The sequence below is a fragment of the Takifugu rubripes genome, chromosome 20, assembly GCF_901000725.2.
Source record: "Takifugu rubripes chromosome 20, fTakRub1.2, whole genome shotgun sequence".
Taxonomy (NCBI): domain Eukaryota; kingdom Metazoa; phylum Chordata; class Actinopteri; order Tetraodontiformes; family Tetraodontidae; genus Takifugu; species Takifugu rubripes.
The window spans coordinates 189,900-214,424 of record NC_042304.1 but is presented as its reverse complement, the minus strand read 5'-3'; the positions used below and the strand labels follow the sequence as shown (position 1 = coordinate 214,424).

At 44.7% G+C, this 24,525-nt stretch overlaps 1 protein-coding gene across 5 annotated transcripts; it reads left to right on the top strand.

The window, feature by feature from the left end:
* Positions 1–2,581: 2,581 nt before the first annotated feature.
* LOC101066005 (1-phosphatidylinositol 4,5-bisphosphate phosphodiesterase delta-3-A-like) lies at positions 2,582–18,631 on the top strand. Of its 5 annotated transcripts, none has more exons than XM_029828057.1 (17): positions 2,582–2,704; positions 3,886–4,008; positions 6,303–6,358; positions 6,431–6,542; positions 10,203–10,431; positions 11,105–11,234; positions 11,318–11,543; positions 12,352–12,553; positions 13,443–13,587; positions 14,789–14,941; positions 15,383–15,517; positions 15,610–15,763; positions 15,916–16,032; positions 16,106–16,284; positions 16,472–16,607; positions 16,809–16,958; positions 17,038–18,631. In XM_029828057.1, exons 2-17 carry the CDS (start codon positions 3,924–3,926, stop codon positions 17,163–17,165), a joined length of 2,337 nt encoding a protein of 778 aa, XP_029683917.1. In that variant the 5' UTR covers positions 2,582–2,704; positions 3,886–3,923; the 3' UTR covers positions 17,166–18,631. The 5 variants fall into 5 exon arrangements, with proteins under 5 accessions (XP_029683917.1, XP_029683916.1, XP_029683918.1 ...); XM_029828056.1 differs by having other exon boundaries at positions 2,583–2,704; positions 3,691–4,008; XM_003976201.3 differs by lacking the exon at positions 2,582–2,704 and adding an exon at positions 2,715–2,752.
* Positions 18,632–24,525: the final 5,894 nt, after the last annotated feature.

Sequence of the window (24,525 nt, the reverse complement as noted above, 5' to 3'; positions counted from 1 at the left end):
AGATCGTATCTATCTGATAGATACCAGTTTGCTCATGTCCATTGTGTTCCCTCCTCATACAGAAGGTTAGCCATGGAGTTCCTCAAGGTTCTGTACTTGGACCAATCCTTTTCACCCGGTACATGCTTGCCTTTGGGAACATTATTCGGCAGCATGGGATACATTTTCATTGTTATGCTGATGACACTAAGCTATATCTATCCATGAAACCAGAGGAGAAAGAGAAGTTAGTGAAGCTTCAGGTTCTGAGGTCATCTTTGAAAAAGCTTATTGTTACTAATTCTGTAGTTCCAGTTATTATCATAGACAGACAAATTATCATACTTAGGGGGTCGTCTAATCATTAGGTTAACGTCTTAGCTATGCTGCTATAGGCCAAGGCTGTCGGAAACATGATCACCTGACAGGCCACTGTCACCCCACTGGGTCATGGTTTCCTCTCCTCTCCTCTCCTCTCCTCTCCTCTCCTCTCCTCTCCTCTCCTCTCCTCTCCTACCTATTCTATCCTCTACCTGTCCTCCCCCTTCTCCTCTCTCTCTACCCCTGCCATCAGCAGGAGGGTCCCCCTACATGAGCCTGGTCCTGCTCAAGGTTTCTTCCTGTTAAAGGGGAGTTTTTCCTTGCCACTGTTGCTTGTCTGGGGTTAGGCCCTGGGTCTCGTCTCCTCTCCTCTCCTCTCCTCTCCTCTCCTCTCCTCTCCTCTCCTCTCCTCTCCTCTCCTCTCCTCTCCTCTCCTCTCCTCTCCGAGTAGATCATCAATGCTCATTGATGATGTCATTTCTTGTAAAGATTCTCTGCCCCCCCATATCCGTCAACAGGTCTTGCCGCCTTTATAGCGGTATGCTGGCCTGCCGACCTCTGACCTCCGACCCTGCTAACCCACCCTACTCTTATACCAGCAGCTTGTACTATTAATTTATCATCAGAATCAGAATCAGTGTACTTTATTGATCCCTTTAGGGGGTGTCCATTAGGGAAATTAGCATATCCCCAAAGAAACGTACAGCACTGTTTAAAATATTAAAAATAATAAAAATAAAAATAGAATAAAATAAGAAATAAAATAGAATAAATTAAAAATAGAATATAATATAAAACTATAGAAATGTAAATAAATGAACTGAATGAATGAATGAACTGAATGAATGGATATCCCAGTATTATGTTATTGCAGTGTTGTTCCAGTCCTTCTGTTGGCCCTCCTCCCCCCCAGTGAGGAGTTGAACAGTCTGATGGCTCGGGGGATGAATGAGTTCCCCAGTCTGTTTGTCCTGTACTTGGGGAGGCGCAGCCTCTGGCTGATCAGGCTTCTCTGGCTGTGGATGACAGTGTGCAGAGGGTGGCGGACATTGTCCATGATGCTCCGCAGCTTGTCTATAGTTCTCCTCTCTGCCACTGTCACCAGAGGTTTCAGCTTCATCCCAACCACCGAGCTGGCCCGCCTGATCAGCTTCTCCAGCCTGGAGAGGTCTGCTTTTGTCACACTCCCCCCCCAGCACACCACAGCGTAGGACAGGACGCTGGCGACCACAGACTGATAGAACATCCAGAGGAGTTTCCTGCAGATGTTGAAGGATCTGAGTCTCCTCAGGAAGTACATCCTGCTCTGGGTCTTCTTGTACAGCTGCCTCGAGTTGCTTGTCCAGTCCAGCCTGTTGTCCAGCCACAGCCCAAGATATTTGTAGGTCTGCACGCCCTCCACCTCCTCCGTTCCTATCTGAACTGGTCTAGGTCTCGGTCGGTCCCTCCCAAAGTCAATGACCAGTTCTTTGGTTTTGGAGGTGTTGAGCTGCAGACCGTTGTTGTGGCACCAGGCAACAAAGTCCCTCACCAGGCACCGGTACTCCTCCTCTTGGTCGTCTCTGATACATCCAACGATGGCTGTGTCATCAGCGAACTTCTGAATGTGACACATTCAACCACACCCTTGAGTTGTAACAGAAGTCCGAGGTGTACAGAGTGAAGAGGATGGGGGACAGCACAGTCCCCTGTGGAGCACCTCTCTCTATGATCTCTGCCTATTCTCTCCTCTACCTGTCCTCCCCCTTCTCCTCTCTCTCTACCCAGCCGGCCATCAGCAGGAGGGTCCCCCCACATGAGCCTGGTCCTGCTCAAGGTTTCTTCCTGTTAAAGGGGAGTTTTTCCTTGCCACTGTTGCTTGTTGGGGCGCTGGGATTCTGTAAAGCGCCTAGAAACATTTTTGATTGTAACAGATGCCATATAAATAACCAAGGACACAAGCAAGCAAAGATCTGTATTTATTTCATCATATATAATAAATAAATTTAAATGTCCATTTTCAAGTAGTTTGGAAACTTTTTTAAAAAGCCAAGGTGAAATATTTTGGCGTTTTTTTCCCTTCATAATTAGATGCTTCTTATATAATATAATATTATTTTTTTCATAAACACTCTCTGTGTTGCATTTGGTGGGCGTAAAGAGGGAAACGGCCAAAACTGATGCAAATGTTCCGTTTGCATCTTTGACGCTGATAAAAGAGAAGCAAACACAGTCAGTCACATGATTGTGACACCAATGTCAAGCCCAGTGCGGACAAAACATTTTCTGGCAGTAGGTCCCAGAGCACCTCCAGAGCAATGCTGAGGTCGCCTTGAGCAAGATACTTAACCCACAAATTCTCATATAGGGCCCTGGGATGAGCTGGAGATTCATCCACGGGGGACCTGCCTTCACCCATATGCAGGTGGGATATGCAACACCCTCCCTGTGACCCTGAAGGGGATGTCCACAGGTATTCATAGAAAGTAGTAGTTCAAACATAGGTTTGTAGTGTATAGGCTCGTAGGTTTATTTAAAGTCTATTTCAATACAGTCCACTTGACGTTTCAGCACTGTTACCGTAAGGCTGCGAGTATTCGCGCATTCCAAAACAAAGAGATGCGGATTTGACCAGAAAAATGTGAAAGGCACGTTTGATTCAGCTTCGGGGTGTAGCTGCTGCAGCAGCAGCGGGTTCCATGTCTGTCCCCCAGTCGAGCCATGGTTATTTGAATTTGAACTAATCTGCAACCTAGTATGTGCAGCTGTCTTTTCTGGTGATGGTTTATGGTTCGAACATCAGTATAACATTTAGAACTTGAGTATATGTACTACTGTTTGAAAGGCCAGTGTCCACCCACCACATGCAGGGTGGACCCCACCCTCCTCACCAGGATCACCAGGCATCTATGGCATCTATATTAGGACATCAATGTTGGTGACGTGTAGATTTGTGATAATATTACCATTAAAGATTTTGGAACGGCAATCATTATTTTTATCAGCAAATATAAAACAACAATAGTAAAACCGAACACTGCTAGTTTTAATGAAACATCATACTGTGGACTCTTTTTTAAAATCTAGTGCAAGGGGCACTACGAAATATAAAATTAATAATATAATAATGATAATAATAATAATAATTGCTAACACAAGTACCTTGTCCTCTAGACGACAACTCTGTTCATAGTCAGTTTTAGTTTGAAATGGAAAATGCAAGTTTACAGGATCAAAAGACGCGTATGTCCAAGAGCAGCCGTAAAGGAGCCCTGTTTTATTTTGAAAGTCACAACCGGAAGTCACCGTTAAGCGCTTGAGATGCTCAGATCTGATTTAATATGGCCTGTTCCGGTGTTTATAATCCTCAGATGTTTTTAAATATGGACAGTTCCCATGTTTTTCTTGTAGACTCTCTCTACTACTGAGTCGGTCTGCAGGCTGGAGGACATCCTCCGTCCAGTCTCCGGGCTGCAGGACATCCTCCGTTCAGTATCCAGGCTGTAGAACAGCCTCCGTCCTTCAGACACTGCGACGCCCCTCCTCCCCTCCCAGGTTTTAACTAATCCTCCTCAGTTAGTCTCATCCTTCTGTGTCCGACAACAGCCAGTCCAGTCAGAGAAGAACGAGCAATTTGCAGTGACATGCTCGGCAGTATAGCGGCCCAAGGAGAGGCGCTGAGGAGCGGAGCCGGGACGTCCAGGAGCATCGACCCTCTGAGGAGCCTCGGTCAGTCCGCTAATCTCATGTGGTCGAGCTTTACTTTATCAGAGGATTTTAATTCATTTCAGTCAAGTTTAATATCCAAAGCTCTGATCGGAATAACCCGCTGAGAGCTTCTCACTAAAGCCTTAATTTAAAGAATGGAAATGGTGGAGTCCGAGCAGCAGACCAGGCATGACCAGTGTGATCCACTGATGCTCTAACTGGAGCTCCTGGATCAATATGAGGGTTAACTGAGTTTGCAGGCCTGTGCGGAGACATTATTGTCTGCCTTCAGCTAGCATCTGTTTGTAAAAGCTAACTGGATTTATTTCATAGATGATGGTATTCTCTTCTCTTTTGTGGATTATGAAAAAAGAAATTAAAATAATCTACACCAGTAGGGACAGAACTGCAGCATGATGTTAGTTCTAAGAATATAATAAACACTATTCTGGCTCTGGCCCTCAGTGGGCAGATGAGCAGCTGAAAATATTACCAGAATAAGAAATTTATTTACAAAAGCAGATACAGACTTTCTGGGCCTGCTGACAGGAAGTTCCACGGATGGGATAAGAGTCTTGGGCTGGTGTCTGTGTGTGTGCGTGTGTGTGTGTGTGTGTGTGTGTGTGTGTGTGTGTGTGTGTGTGTGTGTGTGTGTGTGTTATTATTCATGCTCTGTACTGAGCGCCACAGTTGTCATTCTACTAGCAAAGTGAGGACACTTTGGCTGGTCCTCACAACTTTAAAGGACTGTTTGAAGGTTATGGTGTGGTTAAGGTTGAGGGTAGAACTGGGCTTAGATTAGGGTCAGGTTCAGGGACAGAGGAGCCCGCCTGGCCCATTGGCCGAGTCTGTATAATCATAGTTTAAACAAGTAGAAAGAATAAATAAATTTCGATTAACTATGTCCCTAGAGCCAGTTTCTGCAGCCGGGGATCAGACCGCCAAGGTCCCTGCCTTCGACCACTACCCAACACAAAATGCACCCGACCCCCTTGGCCCCTCCTGCAGGTGGTGAGCCCACGGGAATGGTTCTCAACCGGAAAAAGGTGGAGTGCCTTTTCCGGGTCAAGGAGGAAATCCTGCCCCAAGTGGAGGAGTTCAAGTACCTCAGGGTCTTGTTCACGAGTGAGGGAAGAATGGAGCAGGAGATCGACAGGCAGATCGGTGTCGCGTCAGCAGTAATGCGGACTCTGCACCGGTCCGTTGTGGTGAAGAGATTTACCAGTCGATCTTCTTTCCTACCCTCACCTATGGTCATGAGCTTTGGGTAATGACCGAAAGAACAAGATCACGGGTACGAGCTTCCTCCGTAGGGTGGCTGGGCTCTCCCTTAGAGATAGGGTGAGAAGCTCTGCCATCTGGGTGGAGCTCAGAGTAGAGCCGCTGCTTCTCCGCGTTGAGAGGAGCCCCCTGGTTGCCTCCCTGGTGAGGTGTTCAGGGTATGTCCCTCTGGTAGGAGGCCCCCGGGAAGACCCAGGACACGTTGGAGAGACTATGTCTCTTGACTGGTCTGGGAACGCCTGGGGATCCCCCCAGATGAGCTGGAAGAAGTAGCTGGGGAGAGGGAGGCCCAGACCTGACCCCGGATAAGCGGTAGAGGATGGATGGATGGATGGATGAATGGCTAGATTAACTATTAAACTTTTAAAGGTAATTAAGAAGAGTTAATTATAAAGATTGATTGCACTTGTTAGCAGTAAGGGAAAGAGGTCTGGAGGTTGGCAGGGCAGCAGTGATAGCAGTAATAACAATAATTATTGTTGGGATCAGGGTTGGGGTCGTGGTTGGGATCAGGGTTGGGGCTCGTGGTTGGGGTCAGGGTTGGGGTTGTGGTTAAAATTAAAAGTCAGTTCATATTATTTTCAATCTCAGAAACATTCCTGTAATTATGTCACTTAATTCAGTTTATGCAGTGTACTGTGCATATCCTATACATTATTTATTGATAGAATGTATGCTCCACAGCTGCAGTGTGGTGCCAAACCTGAGCTTTACCAGTTGAGCAAAATCGTCATGTCACAATATTCTAACCTGCCAGCGGCAGCAGGAGTTGAGTCCAGAGGTTGGAAACATCCATCACATGCACAGACTTACAACACTGTACCTGTAACATGAGGAAACATGAGGAAAAACATGAGGACTAATTACCGTTTTTGTAACTTAGTAAATATCTGCACAGTGTAAACAAATGTTGCATCACTGCCTGCTCTCTAAAGGAGAAACTTCAGAAACAACTGCAAATGTTAAATTTGTTTGTTTTTCATTCAGTATGTTTTCTCAAATCTTGTCTCTGCTTTTGGTTTCTTTGATTGCAGGAGTGCAAGACGACGAGGATGTGAAGCAGATGTTGCAGGGCTCCAGCATGCTGAAGGTAACTGCTCCCAGCTGTCAGTGGTCACATGGTCTCGCAAAGCTAGGCTGAAGTCTTATGTTGTGCTCGAAGGTGCGCTCAGCTCACTGGCAGAAGCGTCGGACACTGAAGCTTTTGGAGGACGGGGTCACTATCTGGTGTCAGTCCCACAAAACCTCTAGTAGAGCCAAAGAACAACAGTCCTGTAAGTACGACTTCAAGTGAGTCAACAGCAGTCTCTGCCAACCAGTTCTTTCTTTAATCTCTGTTCTGCTTCTCAAGTCTCACTCACAAACTTCTCTTTAGATTCTCTTTCAACACTTATGGATGAGTTCTGCTGACTCATTTACTCGTGAAGTTTACCTGAAATGTAATATTGTAACAGGAATTATCAGCAGCAAACTAAGCGATTACAAGTGTAATTATTCTTCAGTTCAATTCAACTTTTTTTAAATAGCCAAAAGTACAGGCCAGATTGAGCTTTACAGAATCCCAGGGTCTGACCCCTAACAAGCTAGAGTGGCTGTAAAAACTGCCTGTAACAGGAAGAAAGATTGAACAGGACCAGGTTTGAGCTACTGATGGCAGGAAGGAGAAGATGAGAGTATTCATTTACAGGTATCGCCGCCTTCATAGTTGTATGCTGACCTACTGAGCTCCGACCCCGCTAAACCACTCAACTCGACTCTACCGGCAGTTTATTTTAATTAATATAATGTATTTCTATGTTCTCTACCTATTCTCTCCTCTACCTGTCCTACTCTCCCTTCTCCTCTCTCACTACCCAGCCGGCCATCAGCAGGAGGGTCCCCCAATATGAGCCTGGTCCTGCTCAAGGTTTCTTACTGTTAAAGGGGAGTTTTTCTGTTGCTTGTTGAGAGTCAGACCTTGGGATTCTGTCAAGCGCCTAGAAACAATTTGGATTGTAACAGACTCTATATAAATAAAGAATGAATGATTGATTGATTGATTGCTTGATTGATTGCTTGATTGATTGATTGATTGATTGATTGATTGATTGATTGATTGATTGATTGATTGATTGATTGATTGATTGATTGATTGATTGGTTGATTGGTTAAAGAGGGACAGAATGAAGGGAGGAACAGACATGCAAATCACAATGCAAATTGCTATGGTTTGTTGACCTGAAGCTATAGATTTAAAACTGAAGATGTCACTGAAGTTAGAGGTTAGTGCACAGTTAAGAATAGATAGATGCACCCAGAAAAAGAAAGAATGAGGGTGGAGGTCACTACCTGGTGCTATCCTTCAGATATGATGGAGTTTGGCCTTCAGCTCGGAGATCAGAAGAATAATTTTATAGTGGACGTTTACATAAATGTCTAAATAGCATTCTTAGGACAGCATCCCTGACCTGTCTGCCTGTACAGTACCGAAATTATTCTACCTCTTCTATGTAAAAATGGTTTGGCCCCCAGCATAGTTGGTGCCCAGCAGCGCCTCCTGTTGGTGCCCAGCAGCGCCCCTGTCGGGGCCCAGCAGCGTGTCCCTGTGCCCAGCAGCGTGTCCCTGTGGCCAGTATCACAGCTTGTAAAGTTCTCTGTAGCAGCCAAGAATCTTTCAGGTCTTGTTGGAGGGATTTTGCTCCATTCTACCTCACTAAAGTCTGTTCAGTTCTGTCAGGTTCCTGAGCCGTCTGCTCCTCTCAGGTCTGTACTCAGATGTCCAATGAGGTTTAGGTCAGGTGATAGGACTTGATTCCTAAATGCTTCAGGCTTGTCTGGATCTTCTTTAGCAAACTTCTGATGCTGGATGTGGTGGTGAGGATGCAGGAGAGGTTTTCTGGTGACTCCTCAAGGAAGCTCCTATTTGTGTAGGTGTGTCATCTTACAGTCTTCTCCTGTGGTGGACGTCCATCATTTTCATTTTCAGGGTTCTAGACAGCTGCTGAGAGGATTGTTGGGTATTAATCAAGCTTTGAAATTAGCATTAGCTGACCTTTGGCCCATGACCTTAACAGGCTGATGAAGGTCTGATGCTGCTGTTATCTGAAGGCTCAGATCTCCCGGGGTTCTCCTTCTTTTGTTTTGTACGATTTTAAATTGAAAAGTGAAGGCAGAACCCTGCAAACCCTGGTTGTTTCATTTTTAGCTCGGTGTTTTTCGAATCATTTAATCTTCCACTTGCTGAACTTTCACATGTATTGACAGGTATTGACAAAAGAGATCACATAACTCCTGTACTGGCGTCTCTTCATTGGCTGCCCGTTTTAGAATAATTTTTAAAACCCTTCTTTTGACCTACAAGGTCCTCAGAGGCCTAGCTCCATCCTACCTGGAGGAGCTAGTGGCACCTTACCAGCCCAATAGACCGCTCCGCTCTCAGAATGCTGGTCTACTTGTGGTCCCCAGAGTTTCTAGGGGTAGAATGGGGGGCCTAGCATTTAGCTACCAGGCCCCCCTGCTATGGAACCAGCTCCCTGTCCAGGTACGGGAGGCTGACTCCATCGCTACTTTTAAGATTAGGCTTAAAACCTACCTCTTTGAAAAAGCTTATTGTTACTAATGCTGTAGTTCCAGTTATTATCATAGACAGACAAATTATCATACTTAGGGGGTCGTCTAATCATTAGGTTAACATCTTAGTTATGCTGCTATAGGCCAAGGCTGCCGGGGTCCGGAAACATGATCACCTGACAGGCCTCTGTCACCCCACTGGGTCATGGTTTCCTCTCCTCTCCTCTCCTCTCCTCTCCTCTCCTCTCCTCTCCTCTCCTCTCCTCTCCTCTCCTCTCCTCTCCTCTCCTCTCCTCTCCTCTCCTCTCCTCTCCTACCTATTCTATCCTCTACCTGTCCTCCCCCGTCTCTTCTCTCTCTACCCAGCTGGCCATCAGCAGGAGGGTCCCCCTACATGAGCCTGGTCCTGATCAAGGTTTCTTCCTGTTAAAGAGGAGTTTTTCCTTGCCACTGTTGCTTGTCTGGGGTTAGGCCCTGGGATTCTGGAAAGTGCCTTGAAACAATTCTGATTGTAAAAGACGCTATATAAAAAAAGATTGATTGATTGATGAGATTGATGAGATTCTTTTGAAATAGAAACTCGGTTGGCTGTGAGGGATCAAACACAGATCTATTTTTGCTTTAAATGTTAGACACATCTACTCTGTCTCTGATCCCTTAATTACAGACCTCCTCTATTTTGAGACTTCAGAATGGAGCCTAACCTAATGATTATATAGAAATTACAGGACAGGAGACCTGTGAGTCAGGAGTGGTTTGGATACGGAGCATTTAGATGTGCTTATATATATATACTTCACTATATATTTGTAGGAGCCACCCACTGGAAAGTATCCAATTGGCCACACGCTTCAGCTGTGCTGTATGTGTGTATGTGTGTGTGTGTGTGTGTGTGCGTGTGTGCGTAACAATGTGCCTTTACCAGCCACTTTAGCACTACATGCTACATCATACTGTGATGGTCAAACAGTGTGAACGTGAGAATTATTAGTAAATCTGCTTTCTTTTTTTTAGCTATTTATTTATTGGTAAAATGACACAGTGCTTCTCTGTTGCTTTGGATGCTTCAGTAGAATGTTTAAGACTGAATTTGTGATTTGATGCTGTACAGTGGAATTACTGTTATTACTGCAGTGTTATAATATTTTAGCAGATGTTTACCTATCAAATGTCAAAATTAAGTCACCAAATTTGTTAGACGTCAGCAAAAATTACATTAAAAGTTGCTAGAGTGAATTTGTGAAGTTGTCCAGGTCAACAGCAGCAATTTGTGGATGTCTTCCCCACCCACCACTGGTCTACAGGCATCAGAGTGAATGAGTTGTTCGCACGTTGTGCGTATGTTTGCTTTAAATCTGTACACATTCATTCTGTCCTTTTCTCAGTTTCAGTCATGGAAGTGGAATGTGTTCTTGAGGGCTGTCAGTCAGAGACTTTTCGACAGATGGTTGGCTCCGTGCCAGAGGGCCACTCTTTGACAGTGGTCTTCAAAGGACCCCGGAAGAGTTTGGATCTCCTCTGCCAGAATCAGGAAGAGGCCCGGTGCTGGGCCCGTGGCATACGAACCCTGCAGGAGCATGTAGAGAACATGACTCAGAAGGAAAAACTCAACCAATATCCCTTTTTGTTTATCCTGAACTGGATAATGACAGAAAATTCTCTACTGTTTCACTGGTACATTCATGGGTAGTTTGATGGGCATTTATGGGCATGTAAGTTAGAAATGAAGTTTTGTGAAAGACATTTGCAAATCATTTCTCTACGCAAATAGTCTCTGAAAGCGATTATTGACTTATGTTCACTTCAGCTGATATCCTGTTGTACTTCCATCACTGAAGAGATTAAACTGCTCCATCCTTTAGGTCACATGTGTCAAACTCAGTCCTCGAGGGCCACGATCCTGCCGGGTTTTCTGTCCTACCAGGCTGAAAATGCATTCAGTGGGATAGAAAACCCGGCAGGATCGTGGCCTTCGAGGACTGAGTTTGACATGCCTGCAAGTTTAGGTGGACAAAGTGTCCACAACACAGTGTTTTCCTGGGAAGTGTTTGGGGTATGTTCTTTTGGGGGGGGTTAAGGAAGACCCAGGTCATGCTGCTGGGACTACATTTCCCATCGAACCATGCGACATCTGGATGTTTACACAGAAGAGCTGGGGAGGATGGACTCAGCTAACAAACTAAAATGGCTGCCCTGTCCAACATTGTGTTCTGAGGATGAGACCGTGCTGCATTCACGTAATTGTGCAGGGCAACATCTGGTGGTTCCTTAACGGCGTGTGTGTCACTTGGATCCATGCTTACCTAAGTCAGGCTGACAAAAACCACGATGATAAGATGAGCTACAATGAGGTGCGGACACTTCTGCAGATGATCAACATTGACCTGAGCGACCAGTATGCTTTAAGCCTCTTCCAGGTGACATTTCAACCAAAATTACTAAATGTTTGTTTATCCCAACTGGACATCACCATGTTGTAACTCGCCCTGTTCCTGCATAGAAATGTGACAAGTCTGCTGATGGTCGTCTGGATCACGAGGAGATCGAGGTGTTCTGCAGGGAGTTGCTACGAAGACCAGAGCTGGACGCCGTGTTCATCCAATACTCTGCCAACGGCTGCGTTCTTTCCACTCTGGACCTCAGAGATTTCTTATTGGACCAGGAGGAGGATGCTTCACTGATCCATGCCCAGAGCCTCATCCTCACCTATGAACTCAACGTGTGGGGTACGCAACGGTGCTTCTAAACCTTCCGTTAAGAACGGTTTCTCTAATCTAGTTGTTTTCTGTGCAGAAACTGAGCTAGAACAGTTTAACATCATTGAACACATTGCCAACAACAGAATTTTTACAATGAGTTCACCAAATCAACCAGATTTACAGTTGCGGTGGTTCACACGTCACCTCACATCCGTCACCTCACCTCCCTCTGGGCTCCCTGACCTCCTCTCACAGTCCAAAGACATGAGATGCATGTGAGGGAGATTTGGGAGATTGTTCTTAGGCTTGAATGTTAGTGGTTGGCTCTCTTTCTACATTGGCCCAATGATGAACTGCAGACTTGTCCAGGTCATCCACCTCTCTTATGAGGACAACTGTGAAAGGCTCCAAATACTGAGACGCTGCCAGTCTTTATGATAACGTGAGGCGCGACACAGTAAATTGAATATATTTGTGTAGTGCTTTTTTCTGACCTCTCAAAGCGCTTTGACACGCCAATGGTCAGATGCAGCATGGTAGCCCAGTTTGGCTGAGAAGCACTTCACATCCAACCAGACGTTCCATCCATCAGGTCCATTTAATAAAATATGATAAAGATTTGTAGCTTCAAACAAAATATGTTTGTTAAAGATACAAATTCATTATGGTAAACAGTATTTTAAGATATTGGAAATAGTTTAAATATGAGATCATTTGCATAACCTGGCATGTATTGAGGAATTTATTTAGGGTATTGCAGCCAAACGTGAATGATCTATCTGGACATGATTCACATCCTTTTTTGAAGTGCGCTTGTTCTTTCTGCCCTGTACAGCTCAGAAGAACCAGTTCATGACCCCCAATGGGTTCACCATGTACATGCTATCTAAGGAGAACTGTATCTTCAATGCAGAACATGCTAGAGTTTACCAGGACATGACTCATCCACTTGCAGACTATTTTGTCTCATCCTCTCATAATACCTACCTCACTAAGAACCAACTGACCGGGGACAGTAGCACCGAGCCATATATCCGGTAAGTCTTGCTGTGCGTCACAAATAGCCTCTTTGATGTTGGTTGGTGGTGTTCTAAGCTTTGTTGGTGCAGCAGCACAGGTTTCCCTTGTGAGACAGACCAGACTGCTGACTGGGAGGAGGGGTGGCTTTCCTCACTGCCTTGCTGTCCTCACAAAGAAAACATGCTTGAAATCTCATGCAGAAGTTGCACATGTGGCCTTTTATTAGTAGCAACAGCACTCTAAGTCTGTGAGGAGTTTCTGTCTTTGGGACAGATTTGGTTGTTTGTTTAAAGGAGAATAATGAATATTAGAACATGATTACTTGTTGCTGCATGGAAATGTTTCCCTCTGGAGGTTTTGTCATAATGCTTTTGATTTTGTCTATTTTTGAGCCCTTGGTATACATTCCTTCGTGATCTCCCAGCCTGTTGCAAGACAATTTAATGACTTTCATTAATCAACATTTAAAAAACAAAACAGAAAGGTCCTTTTGTCAAGGATGATCCACTTTTATTTTCAACACCATCCGTCCAGCTCTAGTTAATAAAGCTGGATAGAGAGAAGGACTTGCTTGTTTTGGGACACAGTGGATCTCCCCTCACTTCAACAGACAGAGGAGGGGATACCCAGTTACTGACATTTGCCCCCAGAGGAGGGAGCCACCCAACTACTGACAATTACCCCTAGAGGAGGGAGGCTACGCAACAGTTGCCCCTGAGGAGGGGGATACCCAGTTACTGACATTTGCCCCCAGAGGAGGGAGCCACCCAACTACTGACAGTTACCCCTAGAGGAGAGGTCCACCCAACTACTGACAGTTACGCCTCAAGGAGGAGGCTACCCAAGCACTGACACAGTTGCCTTCAGGCCCGTTTTCAGGCTTACTAATGATATTTTATCTCTTAGGGCGCTGAATCGTGGTTGCCGTTGTGTTGAGCTGGACTGTTGGGATGGAGATAAAGGAGAACCTGTCATCTACCACGGACACACACTCACCTCCAAAGTACCCTTTGTTGAGGTTGTTCAGACAATTGATGAATACGCTTTCAAAGTAAGTATAACTTGGCCCCCCGCTGACAGTCCTGACAGAACTAATCATGTTTTCATTACAATTAATATTACTGTGGTATTAAAGCAAAATATCCAAGTTAGGATAAATAACTGCTAACTTAAATAACTGCTCAGGAAAATACTTGGTGTAACATCTGGGGAGGGTTTATTTAGCCCTTTCTCCACTAATTTGTCAATTGTAGATAAAGTCTAATTTAATTGTCAGATTCAATCATTTTTGGATGTTTTGGCAGAATTGCAATAAACAAAATGAATTGTCTAGTTCAGTTCAGTTATTTGTAGTCTTGTGTTTTGCCTTGTATAATCATGTGAACCATCAGGGTTGGTTCTGGGTCACAACTAACCTTGGATTACTCAGACGACAGAAGTCCCAGTGATTGTGAGCTGCTCATCTCAGTCATAATAATCATTGTACCACATGAATCAAATAAACCAATTGATGAATAGACACATGTCATAAAATTGTCCACATAGATGTGATTAATTTGGAATTAATCAAAAATCGCCTCTCAGTAGTAAGGTCTAATCAGCCATGTGGAACTTTGTGTTGTTTGCATTTATGAGAGAAAAAAAAAATCATTTGATGTGCACTGCTAAGTAATATATATACAGTGATCCCTCGCTATATCGCGTTTCATCTTTCACGGCTTCGCTGCTTCACGGATTTTTTTTGCGAGTCGTTCATTGCAGTTCTCAAATATAATCGAAGGTGGCATATCCGTTTATAAAAATCTTCTTGCTCAGAAAAAGAAAGAGCGCCAACAACTACCCATAACAATGTTCTTCTCTCGGAGAAAGACTCCTGCGCCTTCAGTAGAAACAGACGCTCCAGCGGAGCAGAGTCAGGACGAAGAGGCACAGCTGGGACTGTGAAATACGCGAGTGACAATGTTTCCAACCTTGTATTACTATATTAAAATTATTGTTTTAAACAAATTTTGGGCTTTAAAACAGGTTTTGATTTTTGGTTTCATTCTATAGTTCAGTATTGCATTGTAAAATAATAAAAAAAATGAAGCTGACTACTTCACGGATTTCACTTTTCGCGTGTTATTTTTGGAACGCAACTCCCGCGATAAACGAGGGATCACTGTATATGTATATTTATTGTTTTATTGTTCTGCCTGAATTATGTCAAAAACACTCCTGCTTGGATTTGCAATGTGGATCCTGTTTCGAAGACATCTCCCTACCCTCTAATATTGTCCTTGGAGAACCACTGCTCTGTGGAGCAGCAAACAGTGATGGCTCGACACTTGAAGACCATCCTTGGAGACAAGCTGCTCACCAAACCTCTCGGAGATTTGAATCCACAAATTCTACCTTCTCCAGAGGTAAGTAGGTAATGTCCCACATCACAATAAGACACATTTTATACTGTTGAATGGATGACCACAACCCATTAATCTATGATCAGCCATTATATCAAGCCACTCATCTCCACTAAATGGACATGTAGTGAGGGGCTTGGTCTCTCTGGTGCGCGTCCCATCCCTCATTGGCAGTGGTCTAAACCTTGTGGGGCCTTAGCCCCGGACACCTTGTTCTGTGCTTTGATGACATCTGAGTGTAGGGGCCCCCAACAGTGGACACATAGTTGTCCAAGGGCGGTTCAACCCTGCCTCAAGCCTGTGCCTTCTGGGTACACTCAGGTTCATTTCACACTGGAAGATGTAAAGTGAAGATTTGACATAATCCAAACGCTACAGAAAACATGTCCACAGGTGGCACCACAGAGATCAGGTGAAACTATGATGTCTTTTCTGTGTCTGCAGGATCTTAAACATAAAATCTTGGTGAAAGGTCAAAAAGACCATTTGGTAGAGAGGTGCTCATCAGACTGGAGTTCATCAGATGAAGAGGCAGGTTGTTCTGAAGGCAAACCCTCCGTCAAGAAACAGGACAGGAAGGTGACCAATCCCCCCCTTCCAGAAAATGCAATATATGATGAAATTTGACATTTTGTGCTGGTTAAAAGTTATGCTGATTTGTGTGGTTGCAGCCAGGGGTGTCTAAGCTGAGCCCAGAGCTGTCAGAGTTGGTGGTGTACACCTGCAGCGTTCCCTTTAAAGGTTTTGAACAGGCTGCAGAAAGGCCCGCCTCTGAGATGTCCTCTTTCTCTGAAAGCAAAGCTCTGAGACTCATCAAGGACTCAGGTAGGATGTGAGGATGAATCCGTTTCCTGGCTGCATTATGTTCGACAGAAAGATGTGGAATAAAACAAGTTAACCTCTCCACAAACCTACAGCGCAGATAACCATTGGTGTTCTGGGTACTTTCTCACTGTGTTTGTGTTCTTCTTGTCCAGGGATTCATTTTGTCCGTCACAACAGTCACAAGCTGAGCAGGATCTACCCTTCAGGACAGCGCCTCCAGTCCTCAAACTACAACCCTCAGGATATGTGGAATGGAGGCTGTCAGATTGGTGAGGGATTAGTTCTCATCCTATAGTAAGTAATCATTTGTCATATGTGGCTGGTTTATGCGTTTTTTTCCAGTTGCTTTGAACTTCCAGACACCAGGTGAGCAGATGGACCTAAACCAGGGCAGATTCCTGCAAAACGGCCAGTGTGGGTACAACCTGAAGCCTGCATTCATGTGCCAGCCTGACGCCACCTTCAACCCTGAGAATGTTGGTGGAGGTTCAGGCCACAGGCCCTTCTTACTTAGCATACGGGTAAATCCACTGTAAACCACACAACACTGAAGGACACCACCAATCTGAGCACATGATTGGAAATGATGCGAAACACAGTCTTTGATCCAGAAATAATCCAGGGTTGACCTCGATATCACAGCTCAGTTGTCTCCATCTCTCTGATTTTATACCAAAGTGTTAAATAAAAGAAGCTGTGATCTTTCAGATCATCTCGGCACAGCAGCTCCCTAAACCTGAATGGGACAAGCCCAGTTCTATTGTGGATCCTCAGGTGTGGGTGGAGATTTACGGTGTCCCGATTGACAACATGAAGAAGAAAACTCATCACATTGAAAATAATGGTAAATGCCTACTCTTCTAATTGAAGGAGTTGGGATTCAAGGTTTTCAGATTAAAGTCCAACCAGTTTCTTTATTCTTTAAAATATCATCTCTATTTCCAGTGAGTTTCTCTCTACAAGTATTATAGGCAACAGCAGAAAAGTGAAACCTGTTCTCTGCTTTAAGCTTTCAAATAATGGTCCAGTTGTTATTATTATTCAGGCTTTAATCCAAGGTGGGACTGTACCTTCAACTTCACTGTCCACGTCCCGGACCTGGCTCTGGTTCGCTTTAAGGTGGAGGACCATGATTACACCTCAAACAATGACTTCCTGGGTCAATACACCCTGCCTTTCACTGCTCTCCGTACAGGTATGTCCATTGCAGTCTGGATAAAACTGGGTTGTTGTTTAAGGTTTGAACTTCTGACATTGCTTCTTTTCCTTTTTAGGTTACCGTCACGTCCGTCTGATGAAGATGGATGGCTCAAGCCTTTCCCCCTCATCACTCTTTATCTACGTTAAAGTCACCATGTGTCCCTCTAAGTCAGCAGCAAAACCATCGTTCAGCAAGCCCTGATCTGACCACACACATAAAAGGCAGCAACGGCAGTGACCCTAACTCAATTGTGATCCAGGCCTTCTCCCTTCTGAGCTGTCATTCCCACAACACACGGTTTCCAACCACACTATCTCAGCCTTTCATACATTTTGCTACTGTATCTATGTTATGCAATGTATAAAAGTCAAAATCCAGAGCCCAGCCCTCGCAGGCAAGTTTGGGTGGAGCTTTAATTAAATTGGACAGATCTAATTTGTTCTCATGAGAACATTTGGTGTTAAAGTTCTCAGGAAATATACTCACACTGTGCCAGAGAGATGTGCTGCAAACAGTGGTTAAAACCAAATATTCAGTTCAATGTGGACAATCACTGTGTATATTTGCATGAAGCTATAGATACGGCATCTGCTTGAATTGAGGTTCTTTGTAATTGTATGTCTATACAGAGGGCACCTGGTAGAAGGTCTTTGCCTCCCTCACTGTGTGGTCACTCATTCATAGTTTGGGATGTTTGTCATGTAATAGAGAAAATATCAGAGGAAATGAGCCTTTTGCATTGAAAGCTTGTGCAGCAGCAGCAGCAGCAGAGCAACAGCAGCATAGCAGCAGAACAGCAGCAGCAGAGTAACAGCAGCAGAGCAGCAACAGCAGAGCAGCAACAGCAGCAGAGTAACAGCAGCATAGCAGCAGAACAGCAGCAGAGCAGCAGCAAAGCAACAGAGCAACAGCAGCAGAGCAACAGCAGTCTCTGCCTGTGCTTAAAGGTGAAAGTGATGGTGAATACTCACCACGGCCAACCAACATGAGGAAGCAGACTCGCTGCTGCAGAGGAGGGAGCCATGAGCCACCAGATCCTGCAGTGTTCACAGGTGTGAGGATAATCAGGTGTCCCAGCAGGGGAACGTCAGGAGGCTTAAATAACGCAGGACACACCTATGTCAACTCAGCCCACCCCCAATAAATTTACCGATGTTTCTGAAACGTGTGTCTGCTCACTGTATGTTTTCAGATACGCCTGAGGAGCCTCCAGGAACATGTGACCCGACTCACAGACAGGCAGAACACAATGCAACTTTTAATTATACCTGCACTTCTAAAGTGTTCAACTCTGGTCAACTTTGGTGAATTTGTCATTTCCTTTGATTTTTCTTACTTCAGTATTTAACCTGTTAAATCAGAGCAAACGTGGAGCTCTTTTAAGTATTTTAATTCATGGCAATATTACAGATCGGAGTATTGTGGCCCAACGGGACACTTTCTTGAATTGGTTTTTCCTTCCCATAACTGGCAACATTGCACTGCTGTAAAACTATTTCTGAGCAGCTAAAAATTCCAGTTTTTCTCGGGTGTCATCAGTAGTGAAAATGCCCTTGAACATCGGGTTTATGAGCGGAAGTGCTGAAGCCACGATCACTACAGACACGAGAGAAGAGCAGGAGCCTCTGCTTGTTGTGGTGCAACTGATCACAGCACTCAAATAAAAATGATCATTCATCAGTTAGTATTGTATGATTTTATAATATACTATGATGAAATAACAATATTCTGCTCTTTTCTGAAGGTGTATGTTTTCTACAAAGTCTCTCCAATTAACTGTTTACCTTCTTCAGAAATGAAGAAACCTTCTGGATAGAAGGCAAAATGTCTATCAATAAAAATATGATTACTGCAACTATTCAACAATGCGTCTAAATCCTCTACATATCCTCCAGCAGTAAAAGTGTTAAGAATGAAGGTGTTTAGCGAACACATAAAACTGAGAGATTAAAAGTATTCTTGTGGAGATAAGGTTATCAGAACCATGTTAATGATGACGTCATAGTTGTAAGCAGCATAGCTGCCGCCCATCAGAGTGGCGTTCCTGCAGGGCGGCCAGCTTGGTACAGTTTACAGTAAGGCTTTGACTGTCAAGAATGAATTATTATATTATAGATACCAATAACTTTAATTTGATGAGAATCTTCATTACAGAAATTTATGACTTCATTCTGACTCTGATTAAGGTTACAGTTAGAAATATTTGTGATCCAGTTTTGGCTCGTTAATACTGCTAATAAAGTGCTTGTCAACAGCTGGTCCTTCTCTAGTCTCCTGTGTGCTTTTCTGTTACATGAACTCTCACGACGTCCACTAGCCACTGACCTCCCTCCTCCACAGACAGATAGAGGACTACAGGTCTCACCCAAAGCTGGCCAGACCAGAAAAAGTCCACAATGGCCCTTTGATGAGTCTATGCCAAAGTGTAGAGGCAACCAAGTTATTGGCGACCAGAACTCTTCCTCTAGGTCATAGATCACTAACTGGCGGACCCCGGTCTGAGTCCGGACCCAGAAGCAATCGTGTACGGACCCGGATCTATAATCCATTAATTATTAGATGAATTTGACGTGATACTTCTATTTAACCGGGGCAGCTTTTCTAGTGCCGTAAACAATGCCGAGGAAATTAACTGACTAATCACATACGAGTTAAGCCATCCCACGTGATGCTACTCAATGTGACAATGTGGCATTTTTGGTTGATATCACTAAACATCTGAATGAACTGAACATGAAGCTACAGGGTAAGAACAATTCCATTTGTGAACTGATAACAGCTGTGCGCTCCTTTCAGAGGAAACTTGAGGTGTTCAGCAAAGACCTGCAAGGAGACTGTGTCCACTTCCCAGCACTGCAGGACCAGGTTCAGGGAAAGAGAGATGTGTCTTCTTTTGTTGACTTTGTTGATAAGCTGATTGTTAACTTCAGCAAACGTTTTGACAAATTCTTGCTCTTGCTCTACTTGCTCTTCAAGTGGGCAAATGCTGCACCTCTTCAAATGGAACTGGTTGATCTCCAGGCAGATGTTCCCTTGAGAGAACAGTTCAGAGGAACTGACCCTGACACTTTCTGGTTCCAGATAGTTTCTGAGTCGTTTGGCTCCACGTACAGTTGCGAGACAGCTTTCTCCACAATGAACATAATTAAGACAAAATATCGTTCCAGGCTTACCAATGAGCACCTCCACATGTGCATGAGAATGGCCCTGACACCATTTGGGCACAGATTTAAAACCCTGGCAGGAAAAGCTACAGCTCAGTTCTCTCACTGAGCAACAGGAAGAAGGGGAGTGGAATATAAGAGGGAAAGACAGAGAAACTCAAGTGTTTAATTGTTGGGATTTGTTAAGATTGTTGATTTAAATGTGGTTAAGATTGTTGTTCAGTCAAGATGTGAGACAGTTAAAGAAAAATTCGAAAAAGCTGTTATTAAACTTTATTTCTCTCAAGGTAAAACTTGCACATTTATTGCAGAGCTATTTTATTTATTTTCTCTTAAAAAAAATGCAGCACTTCTTTTGAGAGATGTTGATGTTCCGGACCTTTACTATTTAAAGTAGTGATGGGGCGAGCGACACTGGTGCGTCAACACTGTGCCGAGAGCTCAAGAGTGAAACCCCGTATCGGTGCGTGTATCGCTTTAACAAAGAATCACGTGACCGATACAGGAATTGTATCGTTTGGATGTGTCGCGTCAAAGTGTGTTTATAAGGAAACAAACTGTATCGACATGTCGTGGGTTTGTTGGATGGAGTTTTGCAGTTGCGTAATTCGTTCTAAGAAGTTTACCCCAGTGTGGAATAATTTTGATCTTGTGACGCCAAACAACGTGAATCTTTTTTTCCTTTGAGCATTGTTTACTGTTATACTATTTTTACGGTGGCGCATTGCACTCACTTTATCAGTTTATCAAGTGAATGACCTGTGATACATATGATAGTTAAAGAGCCTTACAGTTGCTTTATTCATTTTATCTCATAATTTTATAACTACACAGTATCAATACAGTGCCGACACAGTTTGTGTAGTGTGTCAATACACTCCTTGAGGTATCATCGTCCCATCACTAATTTAAAGGACCTTTATATTTTCTCTGACTGGACCTCTTTGCGTTTTAGTTGAATACCCCTGCTCTAGGTGAAAGCTAGAAACACCTTCAGCAGACATTTCCACTTAAGTAACCTGGCGCACACTTTCTCCATCACTCCCTCCAGGTTTTTCCTCTCATAACCCTCTGTACCCCCCAAAAAACCACCCAACACCTTCAGCCCTTCCCACTAGTGATGGGACGATGATACCTCAAGGAGTGTATTGACACACTACACAAACTGTGTCGGCACTGTATTGATACTGTGTTGGTCACCCACTAGTGACCCCTGCAGTAGTTATAAAATGATTGCAGGTAAAGGAATTCCTTGTTTGTGTAAATGCTAAACTGAGTTGGTATGTAAAATATAGCAAATTTGAGTTACAATTTTTTACTTATGTACACATTTTTGTTAACTGTTAAATCATATGAAATAATACAAAAAAGTGATTAGTTTATGAATGTTTATTGAGGAACAAAGGTTTTTGGAGTGTCTTTGCTCCAAGGCGATTTCTCCTCTTAAACACCAGCTCCCCAGCCTTAGAAAATACTCTTTCACACGGTGCAGATGACGATGGTGGGCAGAGAGTTTTAAGTGCAAGTTGATGCAGATGTGGATATGTTTTCTGGTTCTCTCACGAGTATCTGCCAATTCTTCATTGCCATGCCGAGCTCTATAATGCCTCAGCATTGATGAAGTGCTCTTATTGATGTAAGAGAGCTCTGTGGAGCAGAGCCGACACTTCACCTACAATAACATAAAAAGTTACAAACAATTCAAACCTCTTACTAGAACAGAGTAAAAACTAAGGTGGCGCATTGCATTCACTTGTTAAAAAAATAAACACCCTATCTCATGATTTCGAGATCAGGATCTCGTAATTATGAGATAAAATGAATAAAGCAACTGTAAGGCTCTTTAACTATCATATGTATCACAGGTCATTCACTTGATAAACTGATAAAGTGAGTGCAATGCGCCACCGTAAAAATAGTATAACAGTAAACAATGCTCAAAGGAGAAAAAGATTCACGTTGTTTGGCGTCACAAGATCAAAATTATTCCACACTGGGGTAAACTTCTTAGAACGAATTATGCAACTACAAAACTCCATCCAACAAACCCACGACATGTCGATACAGTTTGTTTCCTTATAAACACACTTTGACGCGACACATCCAAACGATACAATTCCTGTATCGGTCACGTGATTCTTTGTTAAAGCGATACACGCACCGATACGGGGTTTCACTCTTGAGCTCTCGGCACAGTGTTGACGCACCAGTGTCGCTCGCCCCATCGCTACTTCCCACCCCATTCCAATCCACCAAGCAGACTGGGTAGTGTTGTGCTCCTCCACTGACCCAACAGCAGAGCCTCACTTTTAGCCCAGTTGACATGTGCAGAAAACTCTTTTTCATACAATGACAGTGTTTCCTGCAGCCACTGAACATCTTCCATGTTAGTGATGAAGATGTTAACGTCCTCTGTGGTGTCCCTCCCACCGTTGATGTTCAACATTCCTATGGTGATGTTCTGCATAGAGGTGTTAAATAGAAAAGATGAAACAGAGAGGAGGAAGAGCAGGAACAGAGATGAAGAATCTACCATGTGATGCATGATCATTAAATTTTGGACTTTGTTTCACCTGTTTTCTCCCTACTAAGGGCAGTTAGGTGCTTTTTTTTAACCTGAATTTATTTTTTCCTCATCCAGCAAATCATAATCTACAATCCCTTTTAAAATGTTAACTGATCAAATTAATTTATCAGTGCCACTAAAATAATCACTAATTTTTACAGATGTTTTTTGTAAGTTTCATCTAAAATGTTATTGATCTCCTCTAGAGTGTAGAGGTTGGCTGTGATCCTAGGACTTTCTCCCACAGAGACAGTGTCTGACTCCGAGTCAAACTCCAAGTCTTCCCCCTGACATGATCCACGTTTTCTCCAAGTCCACAAAACACGTGTGGACTGGTTGGGCAAACTCCCATACACCCTCGAAGACCCTGCTGTAGAGCTGGTCCACTGTTCCACGCCCAGGACGAAAACCACATTGCTCCTCCTGAATCCGAGGTTCGACTATCCGGCGGACCCTCCTCTCCAGTACCCCTGAATAGACCTTACCAGGGAGGCTGAGGAGTGTGATCCCCCTATAGTTGGAACACACCCTCCGATCCCCCTTCTTAAAAAGAGGGACTACCACCCCGGTCTGCCAATCCAGCGGCACTGCCCCCGATGTCCACGCGATGTTGCAGAGTCGAGTCAACCATGACAGCCCTACAACATCCAGAGCCTTAAGGAACTCCGGGCGGATCTCATCCACCCCCGGGGCCTTGCCACTGAGGAGTTTTTTGACTACCTCGGCAACTTCAGCCCCGGAGATATGAGAGCCCATCTCCAGGTTCCCAGGCCCTACTTCCTCACTGGAAGGCGTGTTGGTGGGATTGAGGAGGTCCTCAAAGTATTTCTTCCACCGATCCACAACATCCCGAGTTGAGGTCAACAGCACACCATCACCACTATACACAGTGTTGACAGTGCACTGCTTCCCCCTCCTCAGATGCCGGATGGTGGGCCAGAACCTTTTCGAGGCCGTCCGAAAGTCGTTCTCCATGGCCTCACGGAACTCTTCCCATGCTCGGGTCTTTGCCTCGGCAACAGCCGTAGCTGCACGCTTGGCACGCCGGTACCCATCTGCTGCCTCAGGAGTCCCACAGGCCAGTAAGGCCCGATACGACTCCTTCTTCAGCTTGACGGCATCCCTCACCGCTGGTGTCCACGACAGGCACCAACCACCTTGCGGCCACAGCATCGGTCAGCCGCCTCAACAATGGAGGCACGGAACATGGTCCACTCGGACTCAATGTCCCCCGCCTCCCCCGGGACATGGTCAAAGCTCTCTGGGCTGAGGCGTGAGTTGAAGCTCCTTCTGACAGGGGACTCTGCCAGGCGTTCCCAGCAGACCCTCACAACACATTTGGGCCTGCCAGGTCTGTCCGGCATCCTTCCCCACCATCGGAGCCAACTCACCACCAGGTGGTGATCAGTTGACAGCTCCGCCCCTCTCTTCACCCGAGTGTCCAGAACATGCGGCCGCAAATCCGATGACACAACCACAAAGTCGATCATCGATCTGCGGCCTAAGGCGTCCCGGTGCCAAGTGCACATGTGGACGCCTTTATGTCTGAACAAGGTGTTCGTTATGGACAATCTGAGACGAGCACAGAAGTCCAATAACAAAACACCACTCGGGTTCAGATCAGGGGGGCCGTTCTTCCCAATCACACCTCTCCAGGTCACACTGTCATTGCCAACGTGAGCATTGAAGTCACCCAGGAGGACGAGGGAGCCCCCAGAAGGAGCACTCTCCAGCACTCCCTCTAAGGACTCCAAAAAGGGTGGATACGCTGAACTGCTGTTTGGACCATAGGCACAAACAACAGTCAGGATCCGTCCCCCCACCCGAAGGC